Source organism: Homarus americanus, unplaced genomic scaffold (genome assembly GCF_018991925.1).
Source record: "Homarus americanus isolate GMGI-L3 unplaced genomic scaffold, GMGI_Hamer_2.0 scaffold48354, whole genome shotgun sequence".
Lineage (NCBI taxonomy): Eukaryota > Metazoa > Arthropoda > Malacostraca > Decapoda > Nephropidae > Homarus > Homarus americanus.
Genome location: NW_024723833.1, coordinates 7,651,420 through 7,669,173, shown reverse-complemented (window position 1 = coordinate 7,669,173; position 17,754 = coordinate 7,651,420). Strand labels below are relative to the sequence as shown.

The 17,754-nt window shown below is 37.0% G+C and overlaps 1 protein-coding gene across 1 annotated transcript in view; it reads left to right on the top strand.

The window, feature by feature from the left end:
* Positions 1-17,754, top strand: part of LOC121863858 — a 39,480-nt gene that overhangs the window by 16,325 nt on the left and 5,401 nt on the right. The window contains exons 7-12 of the mRNA XM_042362748.1: positions 1,899-10,604; positions 10,959-11,082; positions 12,084-12,282; positions 13,639-13,837; positions 14,382-14,555; positions 16,557-16,766. Of these exons, the coding sequence (XP_042218682.1) occupies positions 1,899-10,604; positions 10,959-11,082; positions 12,084-12,282; positions 13,639-13,837; positions 14,382-14,555; positions 16,557-16,766 (9,612 nt within the window). The remainder of the gene's footprint in view (positions 1-1,898; positions 10,605-10,958; positions 11,083-12,083; positions 12,283-13,638; positions 13,838-14,381; positions 14,556-16,556; positions 16,767-17,754) is intronic.

Here is a 17,754-nt window from a genome sequence, read left to right as displayed (position 1 = left end):
GCCCTGAGCAATACAATTCATTAATAATACGTAGAATATTAAAACACACGAGGAAATGACACAGCATTGTTTTCGTTGATTACAAAACCAGTGACTGACTGGTTCTACATATAAAACTGAAGAAAATAAGACCTTGGTTGTTTTAAGTAATGTTATTTAATGTTAATAAATGGAACAATAGAAGTAGCTAACGATAATGGTAAAGAAAAAAGAGAGATCGCGTATGTAAGTGCGCACATGTGAAAACATATCGTCATTACTTTACATAAGAATATGAAAGGAACATTTATTTACTGCTCATATATATTGAAGGGTTAAATGTTGTACTCTGTATAGACAAGCAGAGAGAGAGAGCAGCCGAACTGCCGGATGTAAACAAACCTTAATTTCCCGCGGCTTTGTTGTTTTTTTTACGTAATTAGCCCACCCGGCATAGGTCACTGACCCACATTGGGGCCTGAGGGGCAAAAATTTATTACTCCTGTAATAATAATAATAATTCAGATAAAAAAAAAAAAGAGCTGCTTATCTACCTATCGGACAAACTAAAATTGTTCCGGACCACGGGAGTTTCCTGACCACAGAATGCCGGACTAGAGAGGTATAACCTGTACTGTATTCTGTTAAAAAAAATATAAGAGAAATATCAAAGAAGAGTTAACTCATTGAGGGGATTTGTCTGACAGATCTTGGAGTTTTGTATTACACCTCCCTTTTTATTAGCTGGCACTGTATATGGTAAAGTGTGTAAGAAGAAATTGTTTATTATCTTAAAATCTCTCTCTTTTCTGACATAGCATGAAGCCAGGTGATTTGAGTACTCCCTCCTCTCTGGGTTTTGGGCTTAGCTGGCAACGAACTGAGTTTGTACTGTAGTAGATTGGTCCTGAACAAGTTGGTAGAGTCATATTTTTGGGCACATTGTTCTGATTCATCAGACATAGCTAATATGAAGCTGCCTGTCCCTAGAGGACATCTGTTGGCTGTTGCCACTTAGGTTGGGCCAGTCGGCAAGAGTAGTATGCCCATAAGGATTTTATATCATCCTTGAGTAGTCTAAGGACTTGAACTCCCTAATAATCAGTGCATATACTGTATGTGTGGGAAGTGAACATATGTATTAAGGAAGTGGGCTGTAACTGTGTTGCCTCTGAGCTGCGCTCCCTCCTCGATGTGATGTCGTGGCATACACGCAGCACAGCGTGACTGCAGCCACACATCTCTGAGTCAGCTGGTTGACTGCCTGGCAGAATTGCATCAAATCAACCAGAGAATAGTTTGAGTGTGGAGTGGGCTACTTTTTGTACATAAAATATATGAAATTGTATTTTATGATATGTTATGGTGAAGCATGAAACAATGTTATTATTTATCATAGCAGTTATGTACATATACAATTTGAAATTTATTAAAATTAAGCTAACCTTGTGCTCACTAAATCGTTTAACTCTGAACCACATCATTTATATAGAGTGGAGTAAGTGTTAAAGAACTTTCCAATTTGGATTTAATTTTTTAGCATATGATTATAAATTTTCCTATATTTTTAATGCTTATTCCACAAATTCGTACTTTTGGAAAGTTGTCCATGGTGGATACCAATTAGCACGAATTTGCGAGGATAATTTTTATTATGTGCGTGGTGAGTGTTGTTTATTTTTATTTTTTTTTTAGTGAATACTGTATAGGATAATTTTTTTGTGTGTGTTGAACAGGTCTGGAATCCCATTGAAGCCCATTTTAAAAGGGTCTTGATTTATGTTGCTGTATTTTGATTTACATTAGGGTTTTCAGGAACTCAACCCTATTGTAAATAGGAGGATACTGTACCTGTTTTTGTTGAGTATATTTTAAGATACAGTATTCCTTTATGTATTAAACCCCATCTTTCATTACAGGGTATTTACCAGAAGGCCTGACATCTACCAAATGGAAACGTCTACAGGCTCTTCTGAAAGTGTGTGAAAGTTCTCTTCATTCTCGGTACGATGTGCTAATCAAGAAACAGAAAATGCTTAAGGAAACTGATGTATCTATAGATGAAATTGCTTGGTTGCCTTCCCTAGAAAGTTGGCTTGATAACTTTGAAGAAGCAGAGGATGATGATGATTTTGAGGACATTGATGATGTTCCCCAAATTATACTTGCAAAAGAAGCCAAACAACTTGATAAATTAATATTAGCTACTAGGGGTGATGAAGTAAGAAGTGGAGAAGAAGAAGAAGAGCTGCAGAATGATCAACACAAAAAGCACCTCACCTCTAAGGGTGTTGACTCAAGGTCACCTGCAGCAGAACAAGATCAGCAAAAGAATGCAGCTGTGGAAGGTTCCTTAAAGATTATAAATCAAGGGAATTCTGAAGTAAAAGCTCCTTATCAAAAACCAAGAAAGAAAACTCATGTTTCCAAAATGCAAAGGAAGAGTAGAAGAGATAAAAAGAAACTGCAGAAAGTACCATCAATAATGGATTCTTCAGATGATGAGGATAATGTTGTTGATAGTTCTTTAATGCATAGTAATCCTAATTTAGGTAACAGAACAGCTGTAAGAGTAGAGAAGCCAATGCTTGAGAACAATAATCAACTAAATGCCACTAATATCAGTTCCACCAATAATGAAACTTCATGCAAAAAGAAAGAAAAATCTGCCCATAATCAAGCTGGAAACAATTCAAAGAACCTTGGGCATGAAGAAATGTCAATGGAAAGTAGTTTGGGTCACTACACCTCTTATGAACATCTGGATAGTGGTGGTGAGGACATCATCAGGAAAATCTTGAATGACATGAAGCCACCTGACAAGTTAGACTGCTTAGATAGTTCATTTAGTGTGCAAGACTTTGAAGAATCACTGTCTTTAGGAAAGCATGGGAAGAATGGGACAGGAAGTAATATTCTTAAAACTGAAGAGAATATTTATGATGTTGATGATATACTTGGCCCTATAAGTGATTCTGATGATGATGATGATTTTTGTAAAGAGCCACCTAAGAAACTTTTATCACAGTTATCTGAAGGTTTTTCAATTACAGGAATTACACAGGAGAATGGAGACAGCATGGACAATGATTTAGAGCTATCTGATTCAGATGATCATGATGACAAAGAAATATTGAAGATGAAGAAAAGTACTCGGTGGCTTCAAAGATATCAGTCTACTCAGAGTGTCTCTTTTGATGATGATGATATACAAGATAAGTCCTTTACTAAGGTCACTGCAAGTACCACAGACCTCTTAGCAAAGGAAGAATCTCCTGGTGCATGTAAGGAAACAGCAGTGATAGAAACAGTAGATGAGAGTATAGGTAAGGATAAATGCTCCAGCGAATTTGCTAAAATTCCTTTTGAAATGAAGTTGTCAGATGGTTTGTGTACCCCATCAGATAAAGAACAGAACAATTCAGAATCATATGCTAATTCTCAGAACAATAATTCTAATAATGATGCTAATATTGCACATGAGAATAATGAAGCTGTACTTAATTACCATAAACCCAAACTTCAAGACCTTCGGCAACTCTACAGTATCATAAATGACTCAGGTGAAGATGACTTGATAACAGCCAACAGTGAAACACAGGTTACAACTGTAAAGAATGCGCAGCAACTGTTTAGTTCTCCAAATTGTGTTGATACACCCGAGGCAGAGAAAAGTATGCATGAGGATATTTCAGTAAAAGAGGATCAGGTAAATGAAAGTAAGAAAGCAAACTGTGTACTTGATAAAATTAACAAAATTCACTCAGCTTATCAGAAACTACACAGTCAGAATAGGCAGTCAGAAAAAACACAGGATAGAAAAGCTGGAAAGAGCAGTCATGACTCTGGTGATTCTCAAGAAAGTACAACCTTAACTAGTAATGAGGGTGTTGTGAGGAATGTGTTAGAACATCAAGAAAGCCTGACCATGAGAGAGATAATGCTTCCTCATGCACAAACTAAAGGTAGCGACAGAAAATGCAAGAGTGATGTTTTAGCTAAATGTGACAGAGGAAACGTCAGAAGCAATAGTAAAGTTGCAGACATTGCTAGTATAAAACAAGAAAATATTGAAAATGCAAACATTATTGATGAAAAACAAGGAAGTGAAAAGAATACAAACAATGAGAAACATGGAAGTGTTGAAGGTGCAGACATGGTCACTGCAGAACAAGGGAAAGACACAGTTCCTTCCTCAGAGAATGAAGATATTGGAAGCCAAGATAAAGATATGGGTGCTCTTAATGAAACTCAAGGGAACAACAAAGGAAAAAACTTTTTGGTGAAAACTATGGATGATGACACTGCACTTGTTGATAGAGAGCTGGTGGCAAGCAGTCCTTCATGTCCCACCTACCAAGATAACAACCAGAATATGAAAGAGCAACAGCAGCTTCCATCACCATTCTCACCTTCATCATCCTCCAATCAACATCAACTTCCGATAGCCTCCTTATTCTCAACCTTCAATCACCAGCAACTTTTGTCACCATTATCTTCATGTTCAAAGCACCACCAGTTTTCATCACCATCATCATCCTCTCCCTCCAGTCAACAGCAGTCTTTGTCTCCATCATCCTCACCCTCAAATAAAAAATTTTGGTCACCATTGTCATCCTCCAATCAAATGTCATTTTTGTCACCACCACCATCGTCATCTTCAAAGCAGAAGCATCCTTTGTTTTCATCATCCACACCCTCCAATCTTCAGCAAGATTTGTCATCATCATCATCATCATCATCATCATCATCATCATCATCATCATTATTATTCATCAATCACCTGCAACTTCTATCTCCATTGTTGTCATCTTCAGAGCTACAGCAGCCTTTATCATCACCCTCTTCCTCCTCCTCAAAGGGTGATCTACCATCACTTGAAAATCCTTTGTCTACAAGTCAGGAAAATTGTGAGGATGCAGATGTGATAGATAGTAAAGATAATATTGATATATGTTATGAAGATAAACATCAGACATTGGCCTTGGGTGAAGACAGAATGAAGACTTGTGTTCAAGTTTTAACCAGGAGTCAAGATGCTGAAGGTAATTGTGTGCTTGTTACCCAGGAAGAAAGTGTAACCACACAGAAGATTAGAAACAGAAGCAGTAGTAGAATTACTGCTTTGAAAAAGCTGAATGCTGATCAAAATAAAAAACGCAAACAAAAGAGTCCTTCAAAGGTGCTGAATCGACCACTGTTTTTGGAAGTAGCAGGCAACAAACAAATTATAGATAAGAAAGAAATAATAAATGGAGAAGATAATGTAGCGAAAGGAATATCAGATGATGTAAACATTGGTGGCTTATTGATGGAGCAGCAAGTCCAATCAGAGAATGGCACCAGTGATATGAAAACAAAAGATGAAAGCTGGCAGGTTAACAGTGGCAACACGGTGTCTGAGAATATTATTGAAGGTGCAGATTGTAGTCTTGACATAGAACCAGCTGGATTATCTAAAAATAATACCTGTCATGTTGTTAATGAACATGATCAACCAAATGACTCTTTTGTTCAGGCTATGCACAGTAGAAGTGTTGAAGCTTCATATTCTTCAGATCAGAAAGTTTTTACAGCTGTTGGTAGATCTGGCAATGCTGAAGCTGAAACAGTAAAAGCTGTTGATAATATAAATGTGATAATTGAAAAAGACAGAAGCACAGGTATTGAGTATTCAAGTCAGTTAACTGAAAGTAGTGATGTTCACAAAAGTGATCACAACAACGGGCAGCTCTCCAACTCAACTGTTGAAGAGCAAGAAATTTTTTCAGCTTTGTCAACAATGGACAGATTAAATCACAAAGTCTTTGTCAAGGAATCTATTAAGAGTAATGATTGTGTCATAACTGATAGATTGCAGGAAGAGAATCTGGGTTCCAATAGTGAGAGAACAAGATGGAAAAATTTTAGACACAGTACAAGGAGACTTAAGAAATTTGAGGCAGAAAATGATGAACCATCCCAAACTGACATTCAAGAACATGGTGAACCATCCCAAACTGACATTCAAGAACATGGTGAACCATCCCTAACTGATATTCAAGAACACGGTGAACCATCCCAAACTGACATTCAAGAACATGGTGAACCATCCCTAACTGATATTCAAGAACACGGTGAACCATCCCAAGCTAATTTTCAAGAACATGGTGAACCATCCCTAACTGATATTCAAGAACACGGTGAACCATCCGAAACTGACATTCAAGAACACGGTGAACCATCCGAAACTGACATTCAAGAACATGGTGAACCATCCCTAACTGATATTCAAGAACACGGTGAACCATCCCAAGCTAATTTTCAAGAACATGGTGAACCATCCCTAACTGATATTCAAGAACATGGTGAACCATCCCTAACTGATATTCAAGAACACGGTGAACCATCCCAAACTGACATTCAAGAACATGGTGAACCATCCCTAACTGATATTCAAGAACACGGTGAACCATCCCAAGCTAATTTTCAAGAACATGGTGAACCATCCCTAACTGATATTCAAGAACATGGTGAACCATCCCTAACTGATATTCAGGAACACGGTGAACCATCCCAAGCTAATTTTCAAGAACATGGTGAACCATCCCTAACTGATATTCAAGAATGCGATGAACCATCCCAAACTGATATTCAAGGACAAGATGAACCATCCCAAACTGATATTCAGGAACACGGTGAACCATCCCTAACTGATATTCAAGAACGCGATGAACCATCCCTAACTGATATTCAGGAACACGGTGAGCCATCCCTAACTGATATTCAGGAACACGGCGAACCATCCCTAACTGATATTCAAGAACACGGTGAACCATCCCAAACTGATATTCAGGAACATGGTGAACCATCCCAAAATGATATTCAGGAATGCAATGAACCATCCCAAACTGATGTTCAGGAATGCAATGAACCATCCCAAACTGATATTCAGGAATGCAATGAACAATCCCAAACTGATATTCAGGAACATGGTGAACCATCCCAAAATGATATTCAAGAATGCGATGAACCATCCCAAACTGGTAATCAGGAACATGGTGAACCATCCCAAACTGATAATCAGGAACATGGTGAACCATCCTTAACTGATATTCAAGAACACGGTGAACCATCCCAAGCTGATATTCAGGAATGCGATGAACCATCCCAAACTGATATTCAAGAATGCGATAAACCATCCCAAACTGATATTCAAGAATGCGATGAACCATCCCAAACTGATATTCAGGAACACGATGAACCATCCCAAACTGATATTCAAGAATGCGATAAACCATCCCAAACTGATATTCAAGAACAAGATGAACCATCCCTAACTGATATTCAGGAACATGGTGAACCATCCCAAACTGATATTCAGGAACACGATGAACCATCCCAAACTGATATTCAGGAATGCAATGAACAATCCCAAACTGATATTCAGGAACATGGTGAACCATCCCAAACTGATATTCAGGAACGCGATGAACCATCCCAAACTGATATTCAGGAACACGATGAACCATCCCAAACTGATATTCAAGAAGACGATGAACCATCCCAAACTGATATTCAGGAACACGATGAACCATCCCAAACTGATATTCAAGAACACGATGAACCACCCAGTAAAAACAGTGGTGATTGTGTTGAAGCATCCTGTAAACTCACTCACTTCACAAAAGAGAGTGTTAGTGAAGCTGACAAAGGCATTGAGACAAAAAGACTCCGACGAAGCAGTATAAGAATTGCAGCATTGCAGAATAAAAAAATTGGTATTCAAGAAGAAATAAATAAAAAATTCCAAACCAGTAGAAAAAGAACAGATAAGGAGTCTTGTATGAAGGTTATAGATAATGCATTGACTGTTAAAGACACTTGTCCCATGTTAAACAACGGTGAGGAAGAGGAAAAGCCAATTCGTGCACATGGGAAAGGTTCACTTGTTCTGTCTATAAAAAACATGTCAGATCTTTTAATAGATAACACCAAGGAAAGATCTCTTGAATCAGAATCTAAAGACCGTGGGACAAAGATGCCTGCTCATGCTGGCACCAGGCAGCCAAAGAAAGTGCTTTTTAATTGGGGGCCAAAATTGCAATCATTTGCTAGGATTCCTGTACAAAACAAAACTAAATTTTTCTTGAAGGGCAAACTGGCATATGTCTCATATCCATCAAGAATTCAAACCCACAATGTGTATACCATTGAAAATCGTAATTGGACCTCAGAGAGGGATGTATTCAGACCAGATGAAACTCCTGTGAACGACATCATTGATATTGCTGAGAACAATGAGAATGGAAGTATGAAGAAATGGTATAATACTAAGAGGAAAGCTGATGATACAGATATAGAGAAAGAAGGTAGGGTTGAAAGAACCAGGAAAAGAGAAATTAGTGAATCTAAAGTCATTAAGAGAAAATGTAAAGAAACAAATTTTTCTGAAAAGAATAAAATACAACACAGATTAAATAAAGAGCCAACACCAGTATTAAGAAATAGTCCGGAGAAAAGGCTGCAATGTTCACCAGATGACAGAACAAATAAGAGGATCACCAGACAGAGAAAGAATCCTGAGTTATATTCACCTAAGAGAAAGTTTTCTCACAACTTATTATTTGGAAGTGAAAACAGTTGCTTGGATGACTCACCATCAGTGAATGAAGAACAGAACCAAAGGAACAAGAGAAGGAAAGGGAGTGAGGAAGGGGCCCCGATGAGCCGTGTAGCAAGGAAAATAAGATTTCCCGAAAAGTCAGCAACTAAGGAATCAAGTAAAATCATAAATTATCAACAGAGTGAAAGCAACAATAAGAGGAGCAGTTCTTCAGACTTATCTCTCAGCAGAATGGATATCGGTAAAAACACAATTGTGAGCCGAAAAATTAGTAATCACAAAAGTTATAAAAAGTCCTCTGGTAGCACTCGTGTAAATTCTATTAATGGCCGGGAAATTTTAAGCCAAGCAAAGGTAAATAAATCTAAAGATTATTTTTCCACTGAAGATTCAGAGGATGAAAATAAATTTTGTATAGAATCTTCAGCTTCTAATTTTTCAGATACTCGAGAAAGTGTAAAAAGTTTTAAGAAAAAACATAAGTCCTGTGTTGTAATGAGTGACTCAGATGAATTAAAAATTGAGTCATCAGGTGTTCCTTCTAAGGGACAGAAATTAAATGCAGCACAAAATAAAAACTTCAAGGATAGAAGGGAACAACCTCAGCCATCTGGTAAAGCTTCTATTGGAAAAAAAGGACACAAGAGAGGAAGCAGCCAACTTCCAATCAGGCAGCCAAGTTCTAGGTGTCGCCAAAGCTCAAGTGACAGTGACCCTAAATTTGATTTATCTGATATCACTGGTGAAACAAGTAGCGATGAGGAAATAGCAAAAGTTGAAAAAGGTCTCGGAAAAAATAAGACATCAATGAAAGTTAATAGTTGTAATCGTAAAATTGGCCATGTTTTCGTAAAAAATGAGAGTGCATATAAAGTAACTTCCGGGTTAAGTGAAATTCACATGAGGAGCCAAAAGAAACACACAACAATACTGCTTGATTCTACTCCACCAAATAAAGCAAAATACCAAAGAAAAGGGAATTTGACACATTTGAGAGTTACCCCTTCAAAACCAGAGGAAGCCCGATCAAAAACAACTGAGAATTGTGATTTAACTCAGACCCCAGAAGCGCCTGTTTGTACACAAGAAAAAGAAAAGAAACTTCAAATACTACCTGAGTTTTACTCTAGTGATAGTGAAGGTGAGCTTCAAATAGACAATTATTTCGACAACCCTTGTGATAAAGTGTTGTCTAACCAAGACAGTACATTACAAGAGAAAGATTATGGCAGTAATTCTCAGGATACGTTCAAAACTCTTGAGGTAGATTGTACTCGATCTAAAGATGAATCATCAAAAGTGTTACATCCTGGTCTTGTGGGCACACTAGCAAGAATTGGAAGTTTGGATAGACCTAGAGTTAAACCAAGGCCAAAGCTAGCAGTGACAGCAGCAGCACCTCAGCGGGTTCATATACCAGCATCTACTGGGTTTGTTGATAATCTCTTTGCAAGAAAGAGTAAGGATGCTAAATGGAATATTTCTAGTGGCAGTCTGTCAAAAGATGGTAGCAAAAATCAGAATGTTGTGTCTTCACACCAGCCACATACCTTAGTGAACAGTATATCAAATCCTCCACCAAAAGATATTAAATATAAAGAGGGAAACCTGGAGAGTAAAGAAAATATTGGTCAATCTAGATCAAAACCATATTGTGATGCTCATAGTTTGTCACCTGGATATCCTGCTGCAAGTAGATTAGATACTACTTCAGTTAGAAATGTTCCTCCACCACCAAATCTCTATGGTAGTCTAAATGTTGCACAGTTTCAACAGTCATACACTAATGACAATGTAAAGGATCTGACAGACAGACATTCAGCACCTGTTCACCCCCAGAAAACTCAGCCCACACATAGAAAGTTGGAATTTACAAATAATATGTCTGAGAAGCAGATAATACATGACCATCCAGCACATGCTAGTGCTGTAACAATACCTGAAATAAAAGTGTCGGTTGTGCGGCAAAATACAGACCTCATGCAAGCCCTTGAAACTGCACTACAACCGGGTGGAGAAGGTTAGTAAACAAAGTGAATTTTTCTCGGGTTCATATTGTGTACCAGTAATTTTTACTAAGTTATTTTAGTTGCAAGTTAGTTTATACGAAGTCGGATGTTTTCTGGTTGTACACTACTTATTGTTATTTCATACATTATAAGATTTGAGATTGTTAGTCACATATTTTTTTTTTATAAACTAATACTGTACCTTGTTAATATGTAGACACATGTGTTGACTCACACATACCTTTAAGTCTTACCCACAGAGAGTTACTGAAGAACAATATATTATATAATAAACTTGCACACATACATACTTTGAAACAGCCCCATTACACACTTCAAATATTATATAGATATTTTCTTTTCAGATTGTAATTATTTGGAAATACTTTATGACTTGATCGGTTGTAGAATCAATACCAAACTATGGCATACCCTCATTCACGAAGTTTGCACTTCACTCACAACTGCTAGTCTTGTATATATTATAAGGTGAGTTTTTGTTGGTTTTTAAGAATGTTGAAATGAAGCCACTTTGTTGTCACTTTTACTGAACAAGTAAAATAGATATGTAGATAGATTACAAGAGTAGGAGCAGGTTGTGTTAGTAATATGTCTATCTGTGTTGGGCTTGAGCTTTGTGAATGCTATGTATGTGCTAACTCAGTCAGGAACCAGTTTGGCCAGCACAGAATACACATTGATACTACTAAAATGAAATTTACAAATTATTAATGAAACATGCACTTCTTCATTTCATATACAGTACTGTACTACTTCATTTTTATAATGTAATTTTTCACTAAACCATAGTTCTTTAGAATAATTTATACTTTACTGAACAATTTTTTTTTTACTTCTCTTGTACCCTGTACTGTAACTAATTCTTCAGTAATGTAACTTATATTTCAATAATGTAATATAATTCTTCACTGTAACTTCAATAGATAATTTATACTTCCTGAATGGGTAATTTATTTTACTTCAATGGATGACTTATACTTTACCAGACAAATGACTTATGTTGTCTCAGATGGCTGATTTGTACATCAACGGGTAACTTACACTTCTCCGCATGAAATGGGGAGTTGGGAAAACACTAACAGTAATGACATTACAGCATAGAGAAAATGGTGAGAAAATTTATGTGAAATAATGAAAAGATGCGTGTACAGTTCAGTTCATGCTAGGGATGAAAGTTTTGTCAGCTTGGTAGTAAAAATGTACTGTACTTAACCAAATATTGTACTGTAGTGATAAAAAGTGGTTTTATACTGAATGCTTAAAGAGCTATAGGTTGTACGTGGAAGGAAGTTCTGTACTTGACGAGTACATGGACTGAGGTAGATAATGATGTGGTTTGACTGAAAGGAACATGCACAGAATAAGGGCATCATAATAGAGAATAACTTGTGTTGCAAATGGGGTTGAAAAGAAGAGTTGATGGAGTTTAATGAGAACTAGTTTGTGAAGCAAGACTCTTGTATCTCTAGGAACTTCATTGAAATCATCCTCCGTGCTGATCCCACCGAGCCCAAGGAATTTGTGGGGGGCCTTTCTCCATCGATGTACAAGCTGTTCCAGGTCATGTGTATTGTGGAGATACGGATGGATCTTCCACCATTTTACCTGAGGAATATCACTAAAAAAATAATTCACAGCCTGATTTGTAATCCATCCATCAATTTAAGGGTAAGTTTTAAGAATACCCTGTACTGTATATACGTCCATGCATGAGTAATTATGCCTCTTACTTGTTACATTCGTTATGACAGCCCACCTCTGTCTTTCCAGGATTTTTGTCCCCCAAACCTTTAAAGGTAGTTTTTTTTTCAGGTTTAACCTTATTTTGTTGCAGAATGGACTAATTTGATAGATGAACAACTTTTAATTCTTTTCATAAATTTTTATGTGCAGATTCATCATTGAAAATTCTTATGATAAGTATAGACTGTTAAAATTCAAGAAAGAATTCCCTGGATCAGAATTTCTGTGCTTTTCATCATACCGCTCTTCTTTATCCTGACCTTAAAACAGTCATCACAGCACAAGAAAAAAACATACTTCAGGGTTCCAATGTTGTTCTAAACACTACTGTAAAACTCTTTGATTTGGGTAAAAACAATCCCCCAGTACTTGCACCAGATCTACACCATTAGGTTCAGGGCCTATTGGGCCCTATTTCCTAGTGAGACCCAAAGTTCAGTAGAAATTTTTAAATGAATCCCAGTCTTAAAGTTCCATTAAATTTGGGGCTTCATTGGTATTTAGGGTCCAATGGATCCTAATCCTGATAAGAAATCAATTTAATGAAAATTCAAAAACGATTTTAAGCTAAGGATGTGCTATCAAGATTAATAAACATTAAAACTGATTTCATTCAGAGTGGAACCTATTATGCATGGTGCCCATTATACTGTACTCCATGCACGTTAACACTTGGACACATTAGCACTGAGTCCCATTATTCATCCAATTAGAAATTGGTATAACTTATCTAACTTACTTTATCATAACTTGATGTAACTTAGCCCATTAATATGGAGTAAACAAGGTCAGCATACAAACCATAGAATTTTTGAAGAGAAAAGTAAGTTGTATGTTTACTCCTGATGTAGCAACTGTAGGGGTGAAGGGGTGTTGGGGAGGAGACATGGTGTCACAGAAAGTATTACTTCTTAGTGTAGATTCTTGGAAGAAGCAGATTTTAGAAAATTATCTGACTGAGCTAGACTTAATAACGTGATTTCCATATAGAAATGTAACATGATTTGGATTTAATATAATGTTGACTAAACCCAGTTACTGTATCAGATTTCTAAGTACTGTACTGCATGTATTTCCTGGGAAAGTCAGTTTTACTGATGATTGATACCTCAGTTATATATCTAATTATATAATATTTGTAAAATGCAAGTTATACATGATGCATTGTAAACTATAATAGATTTATTTTCACCTTTGTAGTTTTGATCCAATGTTCCTGTTCAAAATTTTGGTTTTATTTCCTTACTGTATCTTTAAACTGATAATGATGTTCCTGCACAGCCACACTGCCTGGCTAGCTTATCTGCATGGTATGCTGCAACAGTATTAATACCTGATGAGAGTGGAATTCAGCAGTGGCAGCCAGCTCGGGCATTCTTAGTTGACTTGCTCTTCCATCGTCCAGGGGCAGTCCATCTCGCTCTCCTGTCAGCAGCCTCTATCAATCGGAAATTATTTATTCGTATAATCAATTACAGAGGCAAGTCTTTATATGGTATTGTCTTTTGCTTTGGTAAATTTTACATGTAATATAATTACTGTATGTATAGTGGAAATTAATTGAAAAGCTGAGGTGATTCACTTTCACATTTTTTAAATTCTCTCTCATAACCACATTATTAAACTCTCATCCACCAGCTGCTCCCATAAGACAGACTTAGTAGTCTTTCATCCACACTACAAGGAGCCAAGATTCCTTCTCAGATTCCATATCCATTTACTGATATCATATACACTGTACTTGGCAGTTATTACTCTCTCTGTCAAAATTCTTCCAATGCTGTATATAATATTTGATTTTCTTATATGCAACACTTCACTTTGCTCTGGAGCTCCTCTGGGATTGTAGTCTCCTGACTAGACTACGTAACATTTTCCTCTGATCTCTATTCCCTTATATGTTCCACATCTTGTTCTCTCTCCCTTATGTACTGTTCTGCCTTTACCCCATCACAAATCAGATCCTGAAGACAAAAAATATATTTTGTATTTGAAGACCTTTTATTTCTTTTTATATTCAACAGTGACCACAGGCTTAGAGAAGGTGTTGTTGTGGGTGGCACACCATGGGATGTGGGTTGGTTGTGCTAGTGTTCGTGAAGAGCTTGTGAAATGGCTGAGTCAGAGGTGTAATGTTCACAAGCCACCATCACCCGACCCAGCTCACTTGGCTAGAGATCTACTTACCCAGCTAGCAGGTATAATTGTTTGTTTGGTTTCTTCTGGCTTTTGGTGCATGCTGGTTGATCCCTTTTTTTCCTGACCTCTATGGTATATACACTGTTGCCCTATGAAAGACATCATTCACTCCATCTTTGTCAGGATGTGTATCATCAGATGTTCATGTGGTCTCTGGATTCCAAAGATGATCCTTGTAGTAGGATTCATGGTAATGCCAGATCTGTACAGTAAAAGAGGTATGGAGTATTGAATTCCCAATCCAGTAATTACAATGAGTTTACACTATGGAGGGTGTTTTACTGTCCAACCTTGAAGTGTTTTATAGCACAGCTTTCCTCTTAGTTTTAGCTGATTTAATGTTGGGAGAGCCACCTGGCTTAGCATTAATTCTAGGAATAGAGGATCTATCCTCTCTTCATCATCATCATCATGAATAGAGGATAAATCTTAAAATCAATTTTCTATCAAAACCCAAACTCAGGTAACTTGGAAACCCTCCCTCCTTTTTTTGTTTCATGACTAGTCAGCAGGAACTGAAGTGTGAGTAATTGTCTTATCCTAATTGCATTTTGATTCATTCGCTTGAAATCAGATATGCTTGGATTCATATAGTTGGCAAAGGCAGTCACCTGAGCTGTTAACCCCATCACTGTGGGGATGCTACTTTTAGACTTTGAATATTTTATTTAGCTAATGCGGACAATTTTGATCAGCAGAGAGTTAAGTGCTTAGTTGGATAATCACAGTGCAAAGGAAGGGAAGGGTAATTTATTTATTAGGTAATTAACAGATTAACCCAGTCTGACATTAGTCAGTCCTGTCTTATGGACTCAAGTAGCCATATGTAGATGCCCAGTTATATGAGACCTGCGTGGCTTCTGATTCTAATAGAAAAAATAAGGATCAGTCCTCTATTTATCTCTTAACATATGCTAAGTGGAAGTATCAAGGTAAGGTAAAGTCACAATATAATTTTAATGTTGTTTTTGAACATTCATATTCTAGTAATTAAATAATGTGGAAATGTAAAACTTCATTTTTTGTGATTTGTTTTACATTAGCGGGTAGAGGGACTTCATACTGCAAAGAAAATAATTGCATACAATGTTCCATTTATCAGCTTCTATTTTAATGCCACTGTTCTTATCCATAACTTTCTGTTATGTCCTAATTTATATATATAGAATCCAAATCAACTATATAGTACAGGGTATCATTATCGTCTAAGTAAACTGGAATAATTTTACAAAAAGTTCATACTGTATAATATATACAAGGTGTTTCAGAAATACATTTCATAATTTGGGGGGTGTATTCCTGAGACATACATAAGGATAAATGACTCCATGACCATAGTGTCAATACCCCATGGTTTTGGAGTTGCTGGATATCACAAAATGGATAGGGAAAAACTGCAACAAGTCTATGGACATGCAGACATTTTCTTGAGGACAGTGTGCCAATGATGCTTGAGGATGTGCCCATCAGGATATATCAACAACTGTGTTACATGCTTGATGGTGCCCCAGCTCATTTTGCTCAAGTAACAATAGAGTTCCTAAATGTTGGGTATCCTGGCATGGCCATCTCGATCAGCTGACCTAAATTTCCCTTGACTTCTACTTATGGCAGTCACATTAAAAGCAAAGTGTATGCTACAGAGAGGAATTGTGGCACCGATTGGAAGACAGTGCCACAAGCATTCGCAACACCCTTGGAGTCTTCAAATGTATTTTGCAATGGGCTGAAGCCTGCATTCAGGCAGAGGGTTGGAAGTTTTAACATTTACTGATCCATATCATTTTGCATATGATTGTAAGTAAATTGTACAGTACATATTAGCAACACTGGGTATTTCATTTATACTCCATAGATTTCATCACATTCCAACCCCAACTGTTGTGTGTTATAACTCCAAAACTATGGGGCAAACAGGAATTAATGAAGTTAAGTTTACATTATCGAGGGTTTACCGTACATCTTTTTATAGAAACAGTTTTAATATGTTTTTGTTACAGGTACTTCTGACAAGACCCTTGTCCTTAATCTGGTAACGAGCATTGTTATTTTGGCTCGATGGTTGGGTGAGGAGTGGATAGAAAATGACCTGTTGCCAGCCATAGCAAGTGCTGCCACTAAATGTTCAAAAGTTAAGAAACAGTCTGCTGCTGCACAAGAATCTGAACGACTAGACAAAATAATCCATCCAGAAATTACACGTATGTTAGGTGAGTCCCCAGTTTTTAATTTCATTAAAAACAAAGTCCATGAGAAGTACAAAAAGTAGGATATGAAAAGGGACTGGCCTCTTTCCAGAGGGTTGATGGTATTCATAGGTGACATGAGGGTACAGTACAATACTAAAGTAGCTACCTGTTCTTTATGTATTCCTTGATTTTAGGACTTCAAATCCTAATCTGGTGTGGTCCAGATCCCGACATGTTTGGGTTGGATTTAACCTTCAGGTAGCAACCTAGTGTGAATGAGACACCTAGTTTTTGGCATGATAACATTTGTTTCCTGGCTTAGAAATTTGAATTTTTTTCACTATTCACTTTCCTTGGTGATGGTACAGGTTGTACCTCTCTAGTCCGGCAACCTCGGGACCTGACCGGTGCCGGACCATGGAAATTGCCGGACCATGGAAATTCACCCTTTTCCTGGATAGATAGTGACTTGTGCTTATGCTTGCAAGCACTAGCAGCACTTTCTCTGCATCATGGTCTCTTTTAAGACATATTGAAGGGTTAAATGTCGTATAGTAGCTTCTCAAATTTCGCGAGTTTTTAATTCAACGTATTTTATTGGAACATACAAAAAAAAATTACAAATTTTGATGGCGGAAACTTGAATTTCGACGGGTTTGAACGGCCCGCCAACGTGCAGACGACGTGCATAATCTTGTAAACAGCGTCATTTCTCTTATGTACAAAAGATTCATTATTGTTTATTACTGAATGTCTTTTTTATTGAATTAATGTTTGTGTGCAAAATGAGCAATACAATTCATTAATAATACGTAGAATATTAAAACACATGGGGAAATGACACAGCATTGTTTTCGTTGATTACAAAACCAGTGACTGACTGGTTCTACACATAAAACTGAAGAAAATAAGACTTTGGTTGTAGCTGTAGTAAAATTAATATGGTTGTTTTAAGTAATGTTATTTAATATTAATAAATGGAACAATAGAAGTAGCTAACGATAATGGT